This window comes from Choloepus didactylus, chromosome 3 (assembly GCF_015220235.1).
Source record: "Choloepus didactylus isolate mChoDid1 chromosome 3, mChoDid1.pri, whole genome shotgun sequence".
Classification (NCBI taxonomy): Eukaryota; Metazoa; Chordata; class Mammalia; order Pilosa; family Megalonychidae; genus Choloepus; species Choloepus didactylus.
The window spans coordinates 7451998-7474861 of record NC_051309.1 but is presented as its reverse complement, the minus strand read 5'-3'; the positions used below and the strand labels follow the sequence as shown (position 1 = coordinate 7474861).

At 46.9% G+C, this 22864-nt stretch overlaps 1 protein-coding gene across 5 annotated transcripts in view; it reads left to right on the top strand.

Annotated features, from left to right (window-relative positions):
• Positions 1–22864, top strand: part of EVC (EvC ciliary complex subunit 1) — an 82857-nt gene that overhangs the window by 48050 nt on the left and 11943 nt on the right. For 4 of the 5 annotated variants that reach the window (XM_037829376.1, XM_037829375.1, XM_037829378.1 and 1 more), the window contains exons 12-15: positions 7691–7903; positions 15952–16061; positions 18259–18469; positions 19312–19518. In XM_037829376.1, the coding sequence (XP_037685304.1) occupies positions 7691–7903; positions 15952–16061; positions 18259–18469; positions 19312–19518 (741 nt within the window). The remainder of the gene's footprint in view (positions 1–7690; positions 7904–15951; positions 16062–18258; positions 18470–19311; positions 19519–22864) is intronic. The other variant, XM_037829380.1, reaches the window with a different exon arrangement.

Here is a 22864-nt window from a genome sequence, read left to right as displayed (position 1 = left end):
GTTGCATCTGGCCCCTCCTACAACCAAAAAAGAGGCACAACACTTAGTTGGCCTCTTTAGATTTTGAAAACAACATATTCCTCATTTGGGTGTGCTACCCTGGCCCATTTACCAAGTGACCAGGAAAGCTTCTAATTTGAAGTGGGGACTGGAACAAGATGAGGCTCTGCGACAGGTCCAGGCTGCTGTGCAAGCTGCTCTGCCACTTGGACCATATGATCCAGCTGACCCAATGGTGCTGGAAGTGTTAGTGGCAAATAGAGATGCTGTTTGGAGCCTTTGGCAGGCTCCTATAGGAGAATCACAAGGCAGGCCTTAGAAATTTGGAGTAAAGTTTTACCATCCTCTGCAGATAACTGCTCTCCTTTTGAGAACAGCTTTTGGCCTGCTGTTGGGCCCTAGTAGAGACAGAACGCTTAACCACGGGCCACCAAGATACCATGAGACCTGAGTTGCTTGTCATGAGCTGGGTGTTGTCTGACCCGCCAAGCCACAAAATTAGGTGTGCACAGCAGCACTCCATCATAAAATGGAAATGGTATATACAAAACAGGGCTTGAGCGGGTCCTGAAGGCACAAGTAAGTTACATGAGTAAGTGGCCTAATTGCCACCTTACCTTCTCTTTCCCAGCTCATAGCTATGGCCTCTTGGGGAATGCCTTAAAATCAGTTCACTGAGGAAGAGAAAACTGGGGCCTGGTTTTACAGATGGTTCTGCATGATATGCAGGCACCACGCAAACGCTGCAGCACTGCCGCCCTTTTCTGGGATGTCCCTGAAGGACAGTGGTGAGGGGAAATCCTCCCAGTGGGTAGAACTTCAAGCAGTGCAATTGGTTTATTTTGCTTGGAAGGAGAACTGGCCAGAGGTGCATTTGTATAATGATTCGTGGGCTATGGCCAGTGGATTGGGTGGATGGTCAGGGACTTGGAAGGAACGTGACTGGGAAATTGGTGACAAAGAAGTCTGGGGAAGAGGTATGTGGATAGATCTTTCTGAGTAGGCAAAAAGCATGAAGATATGTGTTCCCACATGAATGCTCACCAGAGGGTGACTTCAGCAGAGGAAGATTTTAATAATCAAGTGGATAAGATGACCCGTTCGGTGGATACCAGTCAGCCTCTTTCTCCAGCCACTCCCATCATTGCCCGATGGGCTCATGAAGTGGTCATGGTGGTAGGGATGGAGGTTATGCATGGGCTCAGCAACATGGACTTCCACTCTCCAAAGCTGACCTGGCCACAGCCACTGCTGAGTGCCCACTCTGCCAGCAGCAGAGACCCACACTCAGTCCCCGATATGGCACCATTCCTCGAGGTGATCAGCCTGCTACCTGGTAGCAGGTTGATTACATTGGACCACTTCCATCATGGAAGGGGCAGCAGTTTGTTCTTACTGGAATAGACACATACTGCAGATATGGGTTTGCCTTCCCTGCATGCAATGCTTCTGCCAACACTACTATCTGTGGACTTACAGAATGCCTCATCCGCCGTCATGGTATTCCACACAGCATTGCTTCTGATCAAGGAACCCACTTCATGGCAAATGAAGTGTGGGAATGGGGGCATGCCCATGGAATTCTCTGGTCTTACCATGTTCCCCATAATCCTGAAACAGCCAGGTTGATAGAATGGTGGAATGCCCTTTTGAAGACTCAATTATGTCGCCTACTAGGTAACAGTACCTTGCAGGGCTGGGGCAGTGTTCTCCAGGAGGCTGTGTCTACTCTGAATCAGCGTCCACTCTATGGGGCTGCTTCTACTATAGCCAGGATTCACGGGTCCAGGAATCAAGGGGTGGAAGTGGGAGTGGCACCACTCACTATCACCCCTAGTGATCCACTAGAAATATGTTTCTTTCCTGTCCCCACAACCTTAAGCTCTGCTGGTCTACAGGTCTCAGTTCCAAAAGGAGGAGTGCTCCCTCCAGGAGACACAACAATCAATCCACTGAACTGGAAGTTTAGACTCTACCTGGCCACTTTGGGCTCCTCATGCCAATGAATCAACAGGCAAAGAAGGGGATTACTGTCCTGAGTGGGGTGATTGATCCTGATTATCAAGGAGAAATAGGACTGCAACTATGTAAATAGAGGTAAAAAAGAGTTTGCCTGGAACACGGGAGATCTCCCAGGGCATCTCTCAGTACTACCAAGCCCTGTGACTAAAGTCAATGGAAAACTGCAACCACCCAATCCAGGCAGGACTACCAATGGCCCAGAAACTTCAGGAATGAAGGTTTGGGTCACCCCACCAGGCAAAGAACCATGGCCAGCTGAGGTGCTTGCTGAGGATACAGGGAAAATGGAATGGGTAGTGGAAGAAGGCACTGATAAATACTAGCTATGACCACATGAACAGTTTCAGAAACAAGGACTAATTTTGTTATGAGTACATTGGTATTTGTACATAAAGCAAATGTCTTTGCTTTCTTCCCTGTCTTATCCCTTTGAAATATGACATAAGTTGAATTAGCTTCATGTTACAGTTTAAGAGTAAATATTACCCAAAGATTTGCACTCTATTCTGGGGAGAGTCTGTGCATTTCCAGTTGTACACAGGACAGTTTTATTTAGAGATGAAGTATAGTTTAAAGAGATATGTATGGCTGCCAAGGTTGACAGGGGGGTGGACTGTGATGGTTAGGGTCACATATCAACTTGGCCAGGTGATGGTATCTTGCTTGTTTGGTCAAGCAAGCAGTGGCCTGATTGTTCAGTTTGTGGACCGAAATCATCAGTAAATTGATTAAATCTGTGGCTGATTACTTCTACAGTCAACTGAGGAGATTGTCTTCAACAATGAGAAATGTCTCATCCAGTTAGTTGAAGGCCTTAAAAGAAGAAGTGATGATTTCAGCAGGCAGAAGGGAGAATTCTCATCTCTACTTCAGCCAGCCAGCTTTTCCAGGGGAATTCATTGAAAACCGCCATCGGAGTTTGCTGCTTGCAGCCTGCCCTATGGAATTTGGACTTGCCCATCTCCATAGTCACATGAGAAAGTTCTTACAAAAATCTCATAATAGTTGCAGTTATCTCTTCTCAGTTCTGTTTCCCTAGAGAACCCAGACTAATACAACTCCCATATTGTTAAACTGCTTTTTTATTTTGAAATATAACACCTGTGAATAAGTGGCTCAACATAAACTTACAGCTTCACAAATGATTATAAAGCAAACATCCATGTAACCACCACCAAGTTCAAGAAAGGGAACACGGTCAGGACCCCAGAAGCCCCATCTGAACGCCCTCCCCTCTCCCAGGAGCCAGTGTCCGGTGGATACAGAAATCAGGTCCCCACTTTTATTTACAGTTTTATACCTAAGTGTGCATCCCTGAACACCGTAGGGTAGCTGCACCTGTTTTTGAGTTGTACATAAATGGAGTCGTACAACATGGACTCTTTCCTGTCAGGCTTTGTTTGCTCAACTCCATTCTTGTGAAATTCCTCCCTGCTGTTGCATAAAGCAGTGTTTTGTTCATCCTTGTTGTATAAACACCACCGTTTATTTATCCTTTCCTTTGCTGATTGACAGTTGTATGGCTTCTAATTTTAAACTCTTGCACATTTTTCTGACATGAACTTTCTCGCAGATGCCACTTAGTCAATGTGTGCATGTGTTTCTCTTGGGTACATAACTTGGAATTATTGGGTTAAAGGGACTGTGTAGCTTTGATCTATATCCTTTTTAGTTATTGCCATATCTATCAATATTGATTGGAGTTTTGAACTTATAGATCAATTTGGGGAGAATTAAATTTTTACAAGATGAAGTCTTCTAATCCATAAACACGACGTGTTGCTACTTTTATTTAAATCTTATTTAATTTATTTAATTTTTTTAATAATGTTTTGTGATTTCTGCCATTATGTTTGCTATAGTTTTTGTTAGATTAAAGAAGTTCTCTTCCATTCCTTATTTGCTTAGAGGGTTTCTCATGCATGGCTATTGAATTTGGTAAAATGCTTTTTTCTTCATCTGCTGAGGTCATTACCATATTTTTCTCTTGTATTTTCTTAATGTGGCACATGGCATTGATTTGAGTAATGCAATTAAGTCCATATAAATTTAGAACTTTTCTATCTTCCTAGTGAATTAAACCTTTTAGCATTATGAAGGGACCCTTTATCCCTAGTGATGCTTTTCTTCTACAGACTACTTTTTCTGCTACTAATGTAAAAGTCATCCCTATATGTGCTAGGTGCTGGCTGTAACTCATTCATTCATTCATTCTTTGTTGTTTAAAAAAACATGTATTTGAGTAGCACTGTGTTTAAGAGCTTGGGTGCTGGCACCTGACTGCCAGAGACCCCTATGTGAACTTATATAACTTATTAAACTTCAATTTTGCCTTTACAGATGAGGCCTAAGCTTCTCATCTGTAAATTTCTTTCATCAATTTTGGAAAATTCCTTAGACATTATCTCTTCAAATATTGCTGCTGCCCAGACTCTCCCGTTTCTCCTCCCAGGACTTCAATTCAACATCTTAGACCTGCTCACTTGGTCTTCTGTGCCTTTGTCTTCTTTTCCATGTTTTCCATCCTTCAGTCTCTCACGCTTTGTTCTGATCTGTCTTCCAGAGCACTGAGTCTCTCTTTAGCTCCAACTAAACTGAAACATGCATACTGAGTTCTTAATTTCAGACAGTATTTTTCAGTTCTAAAATTTCAAGTTGTTTGTTTTTCAATTTTGTAATGTTACTTTTTATAGTTTGCAGCTCCATGCTGTAGCATTTAAGATTGGCTTTTAACTTCATGAGAACAGTGAACATAGATACTTTAAAATCCCTGTCTTCTGCCTGCACTCTCTGGACTGCCTTTGTTTCTGTGATCTGTTGTCATGTCGTCTTTTCACCACGTGAACCTGCTTATTTTTTACTGTGTACTGTATTCCAAATAGTCACACTTATTTTTAGAAATATTTTCAGGCCTCTTGTGATCCAGGGTCACCCTTAATTCAAAATCAAAGCTTGAAATATCCTGGGAAACCCAGAAGACTTGACTCCAGGTTGCAATCTGTATAAACCAGTCTGGCTGGTTTCCTTTCCTTCCATGTCACTCATTTCTCCAGTGCAGCTTTTTGGGTCCCACCTCCTAAGCAGGGGTCGGTTTACCAGGGCCTGTCCACTTCGTGTCCCCCTCACCTCTTGAGGCTGTCAGAGTGTTGCTCAGCTATTGAGCCATCTCCTGGGGACTGACCAACAACCCCCCAAGCAGAAGCAGCCCAAGGCTGCGTGTGCCTCTCTGCATGTGTCTTCTTCAAGACCTTGGCCCATACGTTCTTCATTATCATGTTCACTCTTTGGAGGCTTTTATGAAGATCTTGGAAGAACATTTGTCCAACTTTTTTTTATTTGTCCTCCATGGCAGAATTGGTTCAAATTGCCTGGTCTCCCAGGAATCTATAAATCTTTCAGAACTGCAGTTCCCTTATGCCCTGGGATGTCACTTTCTACCGAACAAAGTCCAGCTTGGCCTTGAGCATCATAGAGTGTGGCAGTTGTTTGTGTTAATTAACACTGATTGGGATTAAATTCAGCTTACACTCATTGAGCACACCAGTTATGACCTCAGCACAGTGTACTAGGTGCAGAAGACAGGTTTATTTTTCTTTCAAAAAACCAGTTATGACAGAAGCATATCAGTTAGTACATGAGTCCCAGTGTCCTAGAGCCTGGGCCGACAAACTGCATGGCCTTTTTCAACCTGCTCACCTCCTCCAGCCTCAATTTCATCAGCTGTAAAATGGGCATGATTATAATAGGACATCTTCACTGGGTTGTTAGAAGGATTGAATGAGACTATACAAGAAAAGTGTTTATGGCGCTGTCTGGCGCTTGGTAAGAATTCACAAACCTGCTGTTGCCAGGTGCTGTGTTAGGCTCTGCAGATGCAAAAGTAGTAAGACAGGACTTTATTCTTAAACCTTATGGATGAGTCCGTGAGAAGGACAATCCAGCAAGAGTTGGCTACAGAGGGTGGTAAGTGCTAGAAGAAGTAGTAGCAAGGGAAGGACACCTGTGTCGGAGGTTCCCGAAACCGCCCCAGTTTCTGTGACTTACTAGGAGAACTCAGACGACTCAGCATATGCTCACACTAAGATTTGTTATTTCCAACAGACACAGCAAAATCAGCAAAATGAAAAGGCACATTGGGTGAGGCAGAGGGAAAACCAGGCACAGACTTTCAAAATCCTCCCCCCGTGGAGTCACACAGGACTCAATTCCCCAGCAACAAGTAACAACAACAAATATGATGTTCTGTCAGGGAAGCTCCTTAGAGACTCAGCACCCAGGATTTTTCCTAGGGGTCAGTCATGTAGGCTCCCACTGCCTGGCATGCACCAAAACTCCGGACTCTCAGAAGGAAAGCAGATGCACAGCCTAAACCACTCTGCCTCTAGCCAAGCCTGGTGGTCAGGAGACCTTCTCAGAGGAGACCCTGAGCTGAGTTTTGACGGAGGTGGGAAGTTCCTAGATGGAGAAGGGGGAACAGGTACCTGAGGTACCATCAGTGCCTGGTGCATTCAAGGACCACAGTCATGTGCTTGGTTGGGGAGGATGCGAGACGTGGCTGCATTCCTGGGTACCACACAGCCTCTGCTCTCGGGGAGCTGTGTCCCAGCAGGGGTGATGGATTCCTTGTGTTGTAGATGCCCAGATGGGGCTGACCAAAGAGCTGTCGGAGCCCAGGGTCTGGAATGTGTCAGTCTCAGAGGCTCAGGGAAGGCTTCATAGGGAAAGGGTCATTGGGAAGGGTTTTGAGGGATGAGGAGGAGTCTGTTCCAGGTATGAAAGTGCCTGGAGGTGGGGTAAAGGGGGGTGGCTTGAAACAGCATCTGTATAATGAAGCATTCGGTGAGATGCCTTTTGTGTAAGTTAACACACACACCAAAGCCATGTGTATGGACCTAATCCAGAGTGAAAGTTTAGAATGTAAATGGGAGAGAAATTGAATATGTGGGGAGGGCTCTCTGGGAAGGTGGAGGGAGGGAGGGGAATGGAATAGCAGGGGGAGTGTAGCAGACTCCAACTTTACCTGTAAGAGGAGGTATTTTTAATTAAAAAAAATATCTGAGTGGTGTATTTGCAGGTGTTGATTATCTTATTATCTGCAGTGGTTTTCTTTTTTTCGCAAGTTAAAGAAATAACTTTTTATAAAGAGACTACCGTTCTGGGGTTGGGGGTGATGGCGGTGAAGGAAACAGGATGGCGAGAAAGACCCAGGAGAACTTGGGCCACTGTCTGACACGCCCTGAAGCCCTGCTGGGGAATTTCAGTTGTGATGACAACATGCAGTTTGGGCTGAGAAGATCATCGTAAGATCTGTGCTTTATGCCAAGAACTGGCCGAAGTGCACAGGATGGAGGGGAGGCTGAGGCCAGTGGGGGCTGTGAGAATGAGCTAGACGGTGACGGAGGAGGCCCAGCTGGGGGTGTAGAGGAGGTGGTGGGTCAGGGGGCAGCTGGAGTTCGATTGGGTCAGGGAGTGAAAGGGCTCGGAGGCAGGGGGCAGTTCCTGAGGCGTGCATGTGTGTGAGTGAGTGTGTGTGTGTGTGTGTGTGTGTGTGTGTGTGTGTCACCTTGCCCTGGTTTTCCTTTTGGTCAAGGCAGAGGGGAGGGAAGCCCACGGTCCACGCCATGTGGGAACGCAACTTCTAACTCTACCATGTGGTTCTCAACCTCAGGAGCTGTATCACAGCACCATGGGAACCTTCCAGAAGTTTGTGGACATCCTTTTCCTTCAGACGCTCTCTGACATGACCAGCCTACCCCAAGCAGAGTGTGAGTACCTGGGCCGGGAGGCTCAGGAGAACGCCGCCTGGCAGCTGGGGGCATCAGACCGCTTCCGGAAACAGCAGTGGAGGCTCTTCCAAGATCTCCTGGAGCAGGAAAAGCAGGTGGGGGCTTCTGTAAGGCAGCGGGGTCTGGAGTCAGCATGGCTGGAATTTAGGAAGAATCAGGGGAGATTTTGTCTCTCAAGCATCTCCTTGTGCCTATTCTCGGTGCCTTGCAGATATTTTTGTTGCCACCCTCACAGCAGCCCAAGGGGCGTGGGGTACGAGAGCCACAGCCTAACCTCCCAGGCAGGAGGTCAGTCAGTGATGTCTTAAGCTGGTCGATTGAGAAAGAGCAGCTAAGCACGCTTTTTAGAGTGATGGAAATGAATAGGGGGAAGAAAATGGCAGTAAGGAAAGCGGCTCACAGAGAAAGGGCTCGGTGGGGAGGGGTGCAGGCACGGGACCCTGGTTTTCAGTGAAAGCCCAGTGTGCTATTAAAACCATGTGTATATGTGATCAGCTGAACAAAGGCCCGCAAAGACATCCACATCTTACCCCCAGAACCTGTTGATGTGTTGCCTTGCAAAAGAGACTTGGATGATTGGCTAAGGTAAGGATTTTGAGATGAGGACATAATCCAGCTTATCTGGGTGGATGGTGTCATCACATTGTGTAGGGGGAGGCAGGAGGGTTGGTGTCAGAGGGGGACATGGAACAACAGAAGCCGATCTGGCTGATGTGGCCATGAGCCAAGGAATGTGGGTGGCCTATAAAAGCTGGAAAAGGCCAGGACTGGATTCTCCCCCCAGAGCCTCCAGGAGGAGCTCAGCCATGCTGACATGCTGGATTTAGCTCCATGAACCCATTTCAGACTCCTGACCTCCAGAACTGTAAGACAATAACTGTTGTTTTAAGCCACAAAGCACAGGGTAAATTTGTTACAGCAGCTGTAGGAAACGAATACGCTCTCCGTTAATTTTGCTTAAAACAATGAAAAGTGTTAAAGAAAAGAAGGAGTTCTCCGAATGGGCCGACTGCACAGCCACTTGCATTTCCTTCTCCCGCATCTAGAGGCTGAAACACTAACACGCTCAGTATCCCAATACCCTTGCGACTCGCCGTGGCCGAGTGACGCAGTTCTGGCCTCTGAGACAGGGCATAGCGCCTACAAAAAATTGTTTTGTTTTCTAATTATAAAGCTAAGTCTTGCTAAGAGAAACCCGCTTCGCAGCCTTCCCCATTGTTCCTCCGTGGAACAAACCAGGAAGCCTGTGCGGGGAAGGGTGATTGGCTGGCACACTAAGGGTGGCAAAGCTGAGAGGTGGGCCGGCAGCCCCCTCCCCCAGCCCTACAATGTGGCTGAGCACTGTGCCAGCCCTGACTGCTCACCTGAGACGTGTGCTATGAGAAACAGCCCCAATCTCTTTACATTGGATTTTCTATTAGTTACAAAAGTGCACTCTCACCGAGACACATAACAGGTTTTCTATAGCAGTTAATTGGAGGTGTCGAAAGCATCAAGGAAATAGATGAAAGCATTATGCAGACAGAGCCGTTCAGAGACATGGAGGTGGGGAAAGAGCCTAGTTTCCTGCCTGTCCAAGTTATTAGAAATCCTTCATCCTTCTAAGTAATTTTGGTCCCTTTTAAGTGTCATCATGTTGCTGTATCATAGGTAACTCACCTGCCTTGTGCATTTGATTGTAAGCTCACTGAGTTATAGCCACCCTGCCATTTATATGTTCTGTTCCCTTATTCAAAGTACAGTGCTGGGATATAGTAAGTGCTCAACAAAATTTGGCTGCATTTACAGTGACAATAATACAGCTTTGCAAATTATCACAGCATCACTTTGATCGTGTATTCTTCCAAGGCGTCTAAACCAAGTGGAGTTCAGCAAGAACATACCAAGTCCTGGGCCCCAAACCCATTGAATTACAGTGTATGGGTGGAGGTCTGGGCGAATCTGATGCACCTCTGAGGTCCACCAAATGGGCACAAGGGCCTTTTAGAGACCCCTGTGGTTTTCCAGCAACGCCCCATTCCAGTTTGCTAATGCTGCTGCTATGCAAAACACCAGGGATGGATTGGCTTTTATAAAAGGAGGTTTGTTTGGTTACACAGTTACAGTCTTAAGGCCATAAAACGTCCAAGGTAACACATTAGCAATCGGGTACCTTCACTGGAGGATGGCCAGTGGTGTCTGGAAAACCTCTGTTAGCTGAGAAGGCACGTGGCTGGCATCTGCTCCAAAGTTCTGGTTTCAAAATGTCCTTCTCCCAGGACGTTCCTCTCTAGGCTGCAGTTCCTCAAAAATGTCACTCTTAGTTTCTCTTGGGGTATTTGTCCTCTCTTACCTTCTCCAGAGCAAGAGTCTGCTTTTGATGGCGGTCTTCAAACTGTCTCTCATCTGCAGCTACTCTCTCGGCTTCTTTGCATTTTTCAAAGTGTCCCTGGTGGCTATAGCAAACTTGCTCCTTCTGTCTGAGCTTATATAGTGCTCTAGTAAACTAATCAAGGCCCACACTGAATGGGCCGGGCCACACCTCCATGGAAATTATCCAATCAGAATTATCACCCACAGTTGGGTGGGGCACATCTCCATGGAAACAACCGAATTCAAATGTTCCAACTTAACACAAATATGTCTGCTCCACAAGACTGCATCAAAGAACATGGCTTTTTCTGGGGGACATAATATGTACAAACCGGTGCAGCCCCTAACTTTGGTGCCAAAGACCTGGGTTTGAGCCAGAACAAACATCCCATGAATGGGATGTGTGGCTTTAGCCAATTAGCTGATCACTTAGAACTTTGTGATTTTGCACAACCTGCTAAATGTCTCAGAACCCCAGCTTCTGTGTCTGAAAAGTAGGGATCAAAATATCCAACAGGGTTACTGTGAGATAATGCAAGTTGAAAGCTTTTGCACGGTGTCTGTTTAATCATTTCATGGTGTTGGATTTGGTGTTTGACCTTCAAAAAATTCCAGAATTTCATTGCTTAAAAATTACTAGACAAATTAAGCCAAAAATTCTATGGCTATGATTTAAGTTATTTTCAGCAAACATCAGCCTATGCCTGACTTCTGTTTTTTATTTGTGTTTATTTATTTAGTCTGTGAAAGGGTGTGGATTTTCCTGGGCTCGTATAGGCACTTTTCAAGGGGGGTTGCTTGTAAGAAGCAGGCAGAGGAGTTAAGGACCTCATCAACTGGTTAAATAAGCATGACCCAAGACTGTTGTCCCAACGCTGGGGTCCGGCCACCAGGGTTTGAGTGCTGGCTGCACCTTTCATTCTCCTTCCATGCTGTAAACCCCACAGCAGACAGATTTCCACCACCTCGTCACCAGTCTGCTCTCCTCCTGGCCAACCTCTCAGGCCTCACCTTACTTCACTCATCTGCAGCATTTGGCCCTTTTGATCTCTCCATCTCTCCCCTCCTCCTCAAAACCCTTGCTTTATTCTCTTGCTTCTTCTCCCACCTCACTGGTTGCTCCTTTTCAGTCTCCTTAACTGGTTCCTTCTCATTTCCCTAATTTCTGAACACGGAAGCACCCCAGGACCCAGCCCTTCACCCCCTTTCTATCTACATGCACAGTCTTGGTGGTCTCATCCAGTCCAACCATGTGTATGAGTTATCTACAGCTGCGTAACAAATCACCCCCATACTAGGAACTTTAAAGAGCATCCATTGACTGGCCCACAGTTCCTCTGGTCAGGACTCCAGGCCTGGCTTAGCGGGGTCCTCTGCTCAGGGTATCTTACGAGGCTGGACTCAAGTTGTTGGCGTCACTTGAAGGCTCACCTGGGGAAGAATCACCTTCGTGCTCTGTCTCATGGTTCTTGGCAGATTTCAGTTCCCCAAGGATTGTTGAACTAAGGACCAACAACTCCACATTTATATCTCCAGCTCAGAACTCCCTCCTGAACTCAGCTCTCCATACAGGTTCTACGCTGAGATGGTCCACAGGCGTTTCAGCTGAATATGTCCAATTTGCACCTGTTGACCTTCTGTCCTACCTTCTCTGTCCACAGCCTTCATCTACCTTGTCACTCAATTGGGCCAAACAACATGAGGTCATCTTGGAGCCTCTTTCCTTCATACTTCACCAAATTGACCTTCAGTCTATGTCCAGAATGTAACCACTTCTCATCCCTTCCCCTGCTTCCACCCTGACCCTCTATCTAGTCTCGGCCACAGTCAGAGCGATCTTTTAAAACATACTGTACGTCACTGATTTTTTCAATGTCCATTTAAAAACCATTCACACCCTGAAACTGGAATGCATCTTAATTTAATTGGTGGTGTTTTTTCCCTTTTAGTGGTACCTAAAATAATTGTGCATCCTATAATTGATGGCTCATTCAATTTGATGAGATGCTAAGTCACATCCTGTCACTTCTCTGCTCAAAATCCCCAAGGGCTTCTCATTCCTCTCAGCATAAAATGCAATCCTGTGCAGACACTGACATGTGTAGGTTGTGTGGGTTGCACCCATGCACACGAGGTCCCACCTGTCACAACCTGGCGACCCTCCAGCACCCCCTCGTTCGGCCACCCTGACTGGCTGCACTCCCGCCTCTGTGCCCTCGTGTAGTTCAGCTGGCACCTTCGTGCCTCCTTCCAACCCTGCTGCAGCTCTTTGCTCACGTATCACCTTCCCAACAAGGCTGTCCTGGCCGTGCTTTTAAAATCTGGAATGCCTTCCTCACCCCCTGCACACCGGCTCACTCTTGCCCTGCTCCCTTCTTTTCCAGGTGCTTGCCACCTTCTATCACACTATATGCTCCATTTTCTTATGTATTGTTTGTTGTTCATTGACTGTCTCCTCTCACTGGAATATAAGCCCCATGGGCGCAGGGATGTTTGTCAGTTTTGTTCACTGACATATCCCAGGTGCCTAGAACTGTGCCTGGAACATAATAGCAGCACAGTAAATATTTATTGACTGAATTGGCAACTGTGTGCCCTTGGGCAAATCACAACCTCTCTGTGCCTCTGTTTCCTCACCTGTAGGACAGGGATAATTATTATCCCTCCTTGACAATGCTTTCATAGTGGCTGTCCCAGTTTGCTAATGCGTGGTTTTGCAAAACACCAGAAATGGATTGGCTTATATAAAGGGGGTTTATTTTGTTGCAAAGTTACAGTCTTAAGGCCATGAAAATGTCCAAATTAAGGCATCAACAGGAGTATAACTTCACCAAAGGAAGGCCAGTGGTGTCCAGAAAACCTCTGTTAGCTGGGAAGGCACATGGCTGGCATCTGCTGATCCTGGCTGTGTTCCAGCTCCTCTCTCAGCTCCTGTGCTTTCTTCAAAATGTTGCTCTTGGGGCGTTTTGTCCTCTCTTAGGTTCTCCAGAGCAAACACTGGGCTGGCATCTCCAAGGTGACAGCAAAAGTCTGCCTTCAGCAGCTTTCTCCAAAATGCCTCTCTCAGCTGCTCTGAGGTCCTTCTGTTTGTGATCTGTTGTATAGGACTCCAGTGATTCAATCAAGACCCACACTGAATGGGCAGGGCCACACCTCCATGGAAATAATCTAATCAAAGGTATTACCCCCAGTTGGGTGGGTCACATCTCCATGGAAACAACCTAATCCAAAGATTCCAACCTAATCAACACTAATACATCTGCCCCCACATGAGTGCATTAAAGAACATGGTGTTTGGGGGGACATAATACATCCAAACCAGCACAATATCTAAATGAGGTAATGCAGGTAAAACATGTAGAGCAATGCCTAGCACATCCTAAGTGCTAGATTAGTATTGGCTTTTATTATCGTTATTACTATCAAGGTGGGAAAATTCCTTCCTCTGAGATTTTTAGGTACTCCCTCATTGGAAAGACAAGGAAATCGAAACAGATTAGGAAGGAAAGCAACTTGCCTAGGAATTCATAATGAATTAAGGCAGAACAAGGGCTTAACCTTGGCCTATTGATTTCAAAAATTCACGAGCCTTCCTCTCCACTGTATAACCAAAGTGCTGAAATGCTCCTGGGGAGGGAGTGTGGTGGTGCACAGTGTACAGCATCGTCGGGAGCAGCTGAGATAACTGCTGTTTAACTTCTCAGAGCCAGTTTGTCCACCTGTCAAATGGGGATTGTGTGTTATCTCTTCTTCATAGGGTTTATATGTTCATAGGGTTTATCTCTTCACAGGTTGCCGAGAGTGTTACAATCGTGTCATATCTTACATACATTTTCCTGATGAGTTTGGCAAGAAAAGAAAGTGTGCAATAAATAAAATGTTGCACAATTCCTCTGTTCTGTACTGTGCATTACCATGTAATCCACTATTTGCACATGCCCATGTCTGCACAGGATTACATTTACCACTAAACCATATAAAGAGTGAAACACAATCTTTGTGACAGGGTAATTTTGATTATGTCCAATGTTTGCCTTAGATGGTGACTTTAGCACCCACCCCAACCACTGTAAAACATTTAGCATGTGCTCAGCATGCAATCACTGCTAGTTGCCTTTCCATTTCTCCCCTTAGTGAATGAAAGTTTGAAACAGAGTACAGCTTGTCTGCGGCCACCAAGTGAGCCAGTGCTAACTGCCAGGGTAGCCCCATAGCCTGCTAAAGCAGCTTGCTGCTTCTGAATTTAAGTTGAAGTCCTGCCTGCAGGGCTCATGTCCCAGCCTCTGGGTTTTATTCATATTCTACAAACGCATGGACCATCTCCAGGCTGCTGTGGGGAGAGCCTCCAAAGGCTCAGGGAAACAGAGGGCTCCCACCTCTGTGACTGGGTTCGTGGTTCTAACAGGGTCTACCCAGCTGAGTTAGGCATGTGCTTCTCCCAGGGATATGAGATCATCAGACAGGAGCATGGTGGGGCTGGAGGAAATTTGAGCTTTTGAGCTTTGAAGACACACACACTTCGAGTGGAGTCTCTCCTCCATCCTTTATTAGTTGTGCAGTCCTGTATATTGCAGAATTTCACAGATAAAGCCACAGTGGAGAGGAGCTCACATCCAGAATTACAAAACACTCTGGGAATCAGTCCACCGTAAAGGGGAGTAGACTCAACGTAGGAAGTTCAGATGAAGGTACAATTAGAAAGAGCTTAAAAATAAATTGGTATAAAACAATAAAAAAACAAAAGACAAGGAATCCATGACCCTAAGAACAAGAAACCTTGAAAAAAGTCTAGGCAAATTAAAAGCCATAACTTTTAGAAATGATGAGTCTAGTTGTAAAAAATGAAATTCAGTCGCTGGGTTAAGCAGCTGATTAAATATAACTGAAGAAATAATGCTTAAGCTAGAAGATAAGTGTGAAAAAAATGACCCAGAATATACAGCACAGAGAGTTATAGAAATGGAAAATTTGAAAGAGGTTAAAATATGTTGAGAATAGACTGAAAAAGTCCTATAGGAACTTTCTTGAAGTCTCATAGGAATTCTAGAAGGAGAAAATAGAGAGAATGAAGAAGTAAATACTCAAATGATAATGCAAAAGTTTTCAGAATTGATGACACACGAATCTTAGATAAAGGAAATACAGGTTAACTTTAGGCTTTGTTAACTCAGAAATGCATATTAATCATTTTAGACCACTACAAGAATAGAAATTGAATATGTAACTTTCGAAGTGGTAGAGAAGAACAAGGAAATAAAGGGACTAAATAATATGGACCAAAATAACATTATTTGAAAAATGAGGAGTTTAAAAACTAGCAGACCTTGGGAAGACGGTTGCTGCAAAGGAGAGGCTAGGCCTCCCTATGGTTGTGCCTAAGAGCCTCCTCCCGAATGCCTCTTTGTTGCTCAGATGTGGCCCTGTCTCTCTAGCTAAGCCAACTTGAAAGGTGAAATCACTGCCCTCCCCCCTACGTGGGATCAGACACCCAGGGGAGTGAATCTCCCTGGCAACGTGGAATATGACTCCCGGGGAGGAATGTAGACCTGGCATCGTGGGACGGAGAACATCTTCTTGACCAAAATGGGGATGTGAATGGAAATGAAATAAATTTCAGTGGCAGAGAGATTCCAAAAGGATTGAGGCAGAGAAGGAATTTGGGGACCATTTTAATGAATTAAAAATAGAAAGGTGTTTTTAGACAAGAAGCAAAAGGCACAAGCCAGTAAGGCAGGGATTTGTACGTGAGCCATGGTTGATGAGCCCCGTGTGTGTCCTGTCTGGAGTTTAGCTGTGGATGGAGGAGCACGCCCTGTCTACCGTGCTGCACACACATCTGCGGGAGAGCCACGAGAGCACTGTCCGCGGAGCCCTGGGCCGACTCGGAGGCCTCAGCGAAGAGTGAGTACAGTGTTTGGAAGGTGCGGGCGCGTGTGCTGCCCGGGAGTCCGGCTGGCATCTGTCCTCATCTGTAATTAGCCACCACCTGAATCTCCACCCTGCCTTCCTTGGGTGTGGTTTTGACAACCTTTCCAAATTGTAAAGGTGGATGTGTGGAGGAGCGGTGGAATGCCATGGTTGAAAGTTCAGACTTGGAGTCAGAACTTCTCTGGGCAAATTACTTAATCTTTGTTAGCCTCAGTTTCCTCATCTGTAAAAGGGTGCTAGTGATATCTACTCCAGACGGTTGTCTTTTGTAGGAACATTCGGTTTTTATTAGCAGCTTTTTCAAGGTATCGTTAACATACCGTGAATCCATTCATTCTTTAGTATACAATGCACTGATTGTTGGTAAATTGAAAGAGTTGTGCCCAGTTACCACAATCCAAGTGTCAATATTTCCATCATCCCCAAAAGACCCTTTTGCCCATTTGCAGTGAATCCTTATTTATTAATCAATTTTTATGCATTTTTCTTATATTCTTCACTACAACTATTAGTGTAATATGGGTTTTTCAACATGCCTGCAAACCTTTCCTTCTCCTTATTTTATATGCAAAAAATTATTTTGATAACACTATTTTTTAGTTGCCCAGCATTTTCCAGGAATCTAATTTGCATGTACATCAAGAAGCAGGTATAGGGCGAGAGCATTGGATAATACAGGGGAAGTGTCGGGAGAAGAGGGTGTAAATACAAGCAGGGCCAGACCTGGGCAGACCCAGGAACCAGCATAGTAGGAGGATTTGCCTAGTCTGTGAACCTTTGTCAGTTCATTAGTAGTATTTGGTCCAATTACAGTTTAATTTAAATCCTAATACTGATATATTTGGGTCTTAAATCTCCCTCTTTACTGTTTGTTTGTCTCTCCTTTCTTGCCTTCTTTTTTATTATTCAATTTTATCTCCCATTTGGCTTATTAGTTATATATTCTTTTACTATGCTTTTATTGGTTGAGAGATTCTAAATTGCATCCTTGACTTGTCAAAATCTAATATAAATTTATACATTACTTCTTCCCAACAGTGCAAACACTGTAAAGTACCTTAGCTCCTTTGTTCCCCCTTTCTTCAATTTTGCTTTTGCCATTGAGCTTTTTAATTCTCTCTATATTTTCAGCCCTGTAGGATATTATTGTTGTTTTATGCGGTCAGTATTCATTTGGATTTACTTACATATTTACCCTTCTGTTGCTCTTGTTTCTTTCCTGTATTTTTACGCTTCCAATCTGCAATCATTTTCCTTTGCCTGAAGGGGTCCCTTTATTTAAGATCTGCTAGTGACAAATTCTCTCGGGGTTTGTTTGTATGGAAATGTCTTATCTTCATTTTTGGTGGTTATTTTCACCATTTGTAGAATTCTGGTTTGGTTGTCATTTTTCCAACACTTTTATAAGATAAAAATCTGTTCAGATTTTGTTTATTTCTGGCTGCTTTTAAGATTTCCTTTTATTCCTTGTTTTTATCACTTTACTATGATATGTCTAGATGTGTGTGTCTGTGGTTCCATGGATTTTTGTTTGTTTAATAAATCTGTAGTGTTTCCTGAATCTGTGACTTGCTGTCTTTCATCAGTTTTGGAAATTTTCCATCATATCTCTTTAAAGACTGCTTCTGCCCCTCCTCTACCTCTTCTCTGTAGCTCCAGTTGCATATATATTAAACATCTTCACTTTATCCCATATGTCTCTTAAAATATGCTCTCCCATATTTTTCATTCTTTTGTTCTCTGTGCTTCTGTCCAGATATTTACTGTTGACCTATCTTCCAGTTAATTCTTATTTCATCTATGTCTTATCTGCTGTTAAATCCATCTACTGAGTTCCTAACTTCAGTTTGTATTTTCAGATCTGGAATTACCATTTGATTATTTTCAGTTTCCAGTTAAAGCTGAAATTCTTCATCTTGTCATTGATTTTCTTGAACATATTCATCATAATTAGTTTAAAGTTCACACCTGAGTATTCCAATATCTGCTGTCATGTGGGTATGTTTCTGTTGTCTGTTTTTTATCTTGATTTTGGTCAAGTCTTATCTCTTTGCATGCCTGGTTATTTTCATTGAATGCTGGACACCCTGGGGGACCTATTTTGCTAGTTTCCCAGTGGCTCAGGGAGTCCGAGTGAATTGAGTCGCCTCCCCCACCCACTTTCCCGCAGGTCCACACGGGGCGTCCTGCAGGGCCACGACCTGCTCCTGCGCTCAGCCCTCCGGAGGCTGGCTCTCCGCGGCAGTGCCGCCACCACCCTGACCCGGATGAGGCTGTCCGGGAAGCAGAGCCTCCTGCAGGAGCTGCGTGAGCAGCACGCCCTGGAGCAGGGCTCCTCACAGTGTCTGGACGAGCATCAGTGGCAGCTGCTCCGAGCCCTGGTGAGGATGGCATCGCTGCCATGTCCCCTCCACCATGGGCACCTGCTGTGTTTGCCCAAACGTCAGCTGCAGGGTAGGGACGAGAGCAGTCCCCTCTAGGAAGGCACTCGAAGTACCAAAAGGTTCTAGTGCAGTGAGAGAGCCAGAATTATCCTAGAAAATGCACATGTAGTCAGAGCAGAGATAAGTATGGTCCTCACCAAAGGGTCCAGAGAAGGGCCCCTGTCACCTTGGAGGTTGTAACTGATCTAAACAAAGAATTTGTCAACTGCAGAGCTGGGATTTAAACCCAAGCAGGCTGAGTCCAGGTTTTCCACATGCAACTAGTTGGCTGAAGGAGCCGCTGATGGTTTTGAGGCCTCAGGGAAGGCCAAGTTCACAGCCTCTTTAGCTCTGCCCAGGCTTCCTCAGTATGAAGTGTGCAGGGGCTGGCAGGACCCTCTGCCCTAGCTCCAGTAGCTCCCCTCGCTCCCTTTTTGACTCCTTGCTACACTGAAAGCAGTCCCAGGGGCCCCCACATCCTGCCTCGCCTTCCACCATGTCCCTAGACTCCAAATTCTGCTCCACTGTGTGACTTCTGAAAAGTTACTTAACTTGTCTGAGTCACCATGTACATCGATCGTTGTGCTCAGACCTCACAGTGTTCCAGAAGGAGGAGCCAGCTCTTGGCATAATAAATGCTTTATGGGGGGGACCTCCAACTGGCTTCTAGGCTCGCCCATTATGTGTTGGTTTTTGCAAGCCTAGAGGCCACCCCCTCTTCTCTGTTTCTGGGGCCCTGGGTGGGGGACATGCCTGTGCAGGCCGCAGGGGAGCAGCGAGGACTCCCCCTTCCTTTCCAGGAGGCGCGTGTCCAGGAGGAGGCTGGCAGGCTGGAGGAGGAGGCCCAGCAGACGCGGCTGCAGCTTCACCAGCAGCTCGTGGCCGAGGCCCGGGAGGCCGGGCGGCTCCTGCAGCAGCACATGGAGCGGGCCATTGGGCAGGCCCTGCTGGGCCACGCTCGGAGTGCAGCCACCAAGAGCCAGGCCAAGGACCGGGACAACGTCAAGGTGCGTGCTTGCCCCATCCCCGAGGGGTGGGAGGAATTGGGGGTGACCTGGGGGTGGGCAGGGCTGGCCGGAGGAAGGATGTGGAAGGAGCAGCACCGAGGAATCAGAAGCCTGGGCCTGGCCCCTGTTTTGTGCCTGGTGGTGTTTCCCTCCCTTCTCTGAGCCTCAGTTTCCTCCCTCACGGAATCACATGGGTCTGTCGGACCAGACCGTGGGGCCTTGGGGTTGTGCGCCACACCAGCTGAGCTCTGCAGTGGCTCCGGAAGGAGGCGTTGTGCCAGCGGGACCCAGGCAGGCAGCTCTGAGAGGGTCGTTGTTTGCCCCAGTGTCCCACAGCTGCTTGGGGCAGAGCCAAGATTCAAACTCACATCCCTGTACTTTCCCTGGCACTGGCCACCTCCTCCGAGACACGGAAGTCTGGCAGAGTTGACCCTAACGGCTAAGAACGGCAGCCAATGTTAGTGTGATGTGAGTAGGCAGGATTCGCTGTTTATATTTACAGTAACGATAAATAGTGACGAAAACGATCGCGGTAATAGAGAATAACAAGCTGCCATCCACCTCAGCTCATGGGGCCCTCGCTGCTGGATTCTCATCAGTCAGGGCTCTCCAGAGAAACAGAACCAACAGGATCTGTGTGTGTGTACAAAGAGATTCATTTATTTTAAGGAATTGGCTCGTGTCCTTTTGGCTCAAATCTGAAATCTATAGGGCAGACCAGTAGGCGGAAAATTCCAGCAGGAGCTGATGTTGCAGCCTCAAAAGAGAATGTCTTCATCTCCAGGAAATCTCAGTTTTCCACTGACAGGATGAGGCCCACGCAAACCGTGGAGGGTCCTCTCCTTTACTTAAAGTCAACTAACTGTAGATGCTAATCACATCTGCAAAACACCTTCACAGCAACATCTAGGCTAAAGCTGGGCCAGACAGCTGAGCACCATATCCAAGCCACATGGATGCATAAAATTGACCATCACACATGATAAGGAGTTTGTCTTCCCATTGTACAGATGGGAAAACCTGAGGCTCATGACTGGGCAGAGGGCACGTTCACAGCCTCCCAGCCCGTGAGCGGCAGAGTTGGGGCCAGAGCTCGGGCCTCCCCCCTGCCACCAGCGCAGGCTCTGTTCTCCTGAACTGACCCCACCCCTCAAGCAGCAATGAGAGGTGACACCACCTTGGAAGGCACCGCTGCAGAGTGCCCGTCCACAGCTGGCAGGTTCCAGAGGCCTTGCCGGCTCGTGACTAGCAGGAACAGATGGGCCAGAGCTCAGCCAGGCCATCCCTGATGATGCCTGTCACTTTCAGTGAAGCAGCCACTTGACTCATTTCTCTGCAGAGGGGTCGAGCCCACTTTTCCACAAGGTCCCGTCTGGTTCTGACCAGCTCATGTCTGCCACTGGCACCCAGGCAGAGCTCTTCCCCGGCTTGTGTGTCGGGAGGGCCGCCTCCTGTCTGAGCTTCCTCTGGCAGCTGTCACCCAAACTGGGTGGCTTCAAACAGCAGAAATGTGTCCTCTCACCCTTCTGTAGGCCTGAGGTCCCAAATCCAGGCATTGGCCAGGCCGTGCTCCCTCTAAACCCTGTAGGGCGGGGTCCTCTCCTGCCACTTGCAGCTCTGGTGTTTGCCGGCAGTCCTTGGCGTGCCTTGGCTTGTAGTTGCAGCGCCGCAGTCTGCCCCTGACTTCACACAGCCTTCTCCTCTGCATGACTCATCTCTGTGTCTCTTCATCTTATGAAGACCCCAGTCCTATTGGATTAAGCCCCCACACCCCCACCTCCAATGTGACCTTATCTTAACTATTCCCATCTGCAGTGGCCCTATTTCCCAATGAGGTCACATTCCAAGGGACTAAGGATTAGGTCTTTAACATAGCTTTATTTGGGGGGGGGGGGGGATGCAATGGAGGGGGGTCCACAGTTCAACCCGCAACACCTCCTTTCCCTAAAATTCTTCAACTCTTACATAATACATGTTTGTCAGGTGAAAATGGAATGAAATATATAAGCAAGTCAAATTTTGTGCTCCGAGGAATAAAGTCCCCCAAAGGAAACCTCAGTGGGGATTAGACAACAAGCCCCCCAGCCTTAAACGAAAGAACCCTGTGCTCAGTTTCTAGAAGCATCTTCATTTATTCGACCTCTGTTCACTGAGCTTCCTGGCCCCAGGAAGGTGTTACAGGTGCTGAGGAGAGACAATGAACCCAGTGAAGGATATCCCTGCCTTCACGGAGCTTGCGATCAAATGGATCTCGTGGGAGAGGCCAGTGATAAACTAAGGAGCCGCTCCTTGGAGAGGAGTTTCTCTAAAGGGGAACCGAGGGGCAGGCAGTCCCCAAAGGAGGATCAAAGGCAGGCTTCAAAACCAGAGGAGACCGAGCACACGTGCTGGCGATGGGGATGCTGCACGGACCAGATCCCAGGGAAGGAAGGCGGGGCTGGGAGGCAGGGGCAGTGCCCCCCGCCCCTGGGCCATCCGGGCAGATGGGGCATGACACAAACAGGTTGGCTGACCCGGTGCGGGGAGAAAGGGGGCCCTCCTTTCCCCTTGTGTCCATGCTCTCAGTGATATTCGAAGCAAGGCCAGCAGCCATCCGAGGGCACTCCCGACGGGAAGGGCAAGGCTGGAGCCGCGGGTCCTTGGAGGGGTGGAGTCGGAGCCCCTCACTGCCACCCAGGTTGGGCAACTGCTTCTCCTCGGCCTGGGCTCCATGCCTGCCAGTCAGGCTGTACGCCTCAGAGGGTGCCCTGAGAATAAACAAGACAGCTCAGCCCTCAGAACAAAGCCATTCGGTAAATGCATTTTTCTCTTGCCCAAAGCCTCGTAAAGGTTTACTGACATGGGGACTCTTAAGCCAAGCTTTTCAGACTTGTGCCCATCATCGTATGATGTAAATCATGGTTTAACTTGGTCAGTGCATGACTGACACATCACTATTGAGGGGCAGCTGAGTATTTCCTTTCTTTTCTGCTCTGGGTCTTAAAATGTATCAGTTAGGAATGCATATTGCTGCAAGCAAGAGAAAGACCTACTAAAATGGCTCAAATAAGTAGGTTAGTCATCCCACATTACAAGAAATGTGGAGGCTGGTGTGGTGGCTTAATGATGCAATCAGAGACCCAGGCTCTTTCTTTCTGACCCACTGTTCTTGGGTCTGCTGCCTCATAGTCTCAAAATGGCCACCACACCTCCAGACATCAGGTCTGCATTCCAGACAGGAAGAGGGAAGAAGCAAAGTCTTTCACCTGCTGAGGCTTCAGCTGTATGTTCTGAAAGGGAAGGCCTCCCCAGTTGACATCCCCCAGCATTGCATCTTAGTGGCCAGACTGGGTCATGTACCAACTCT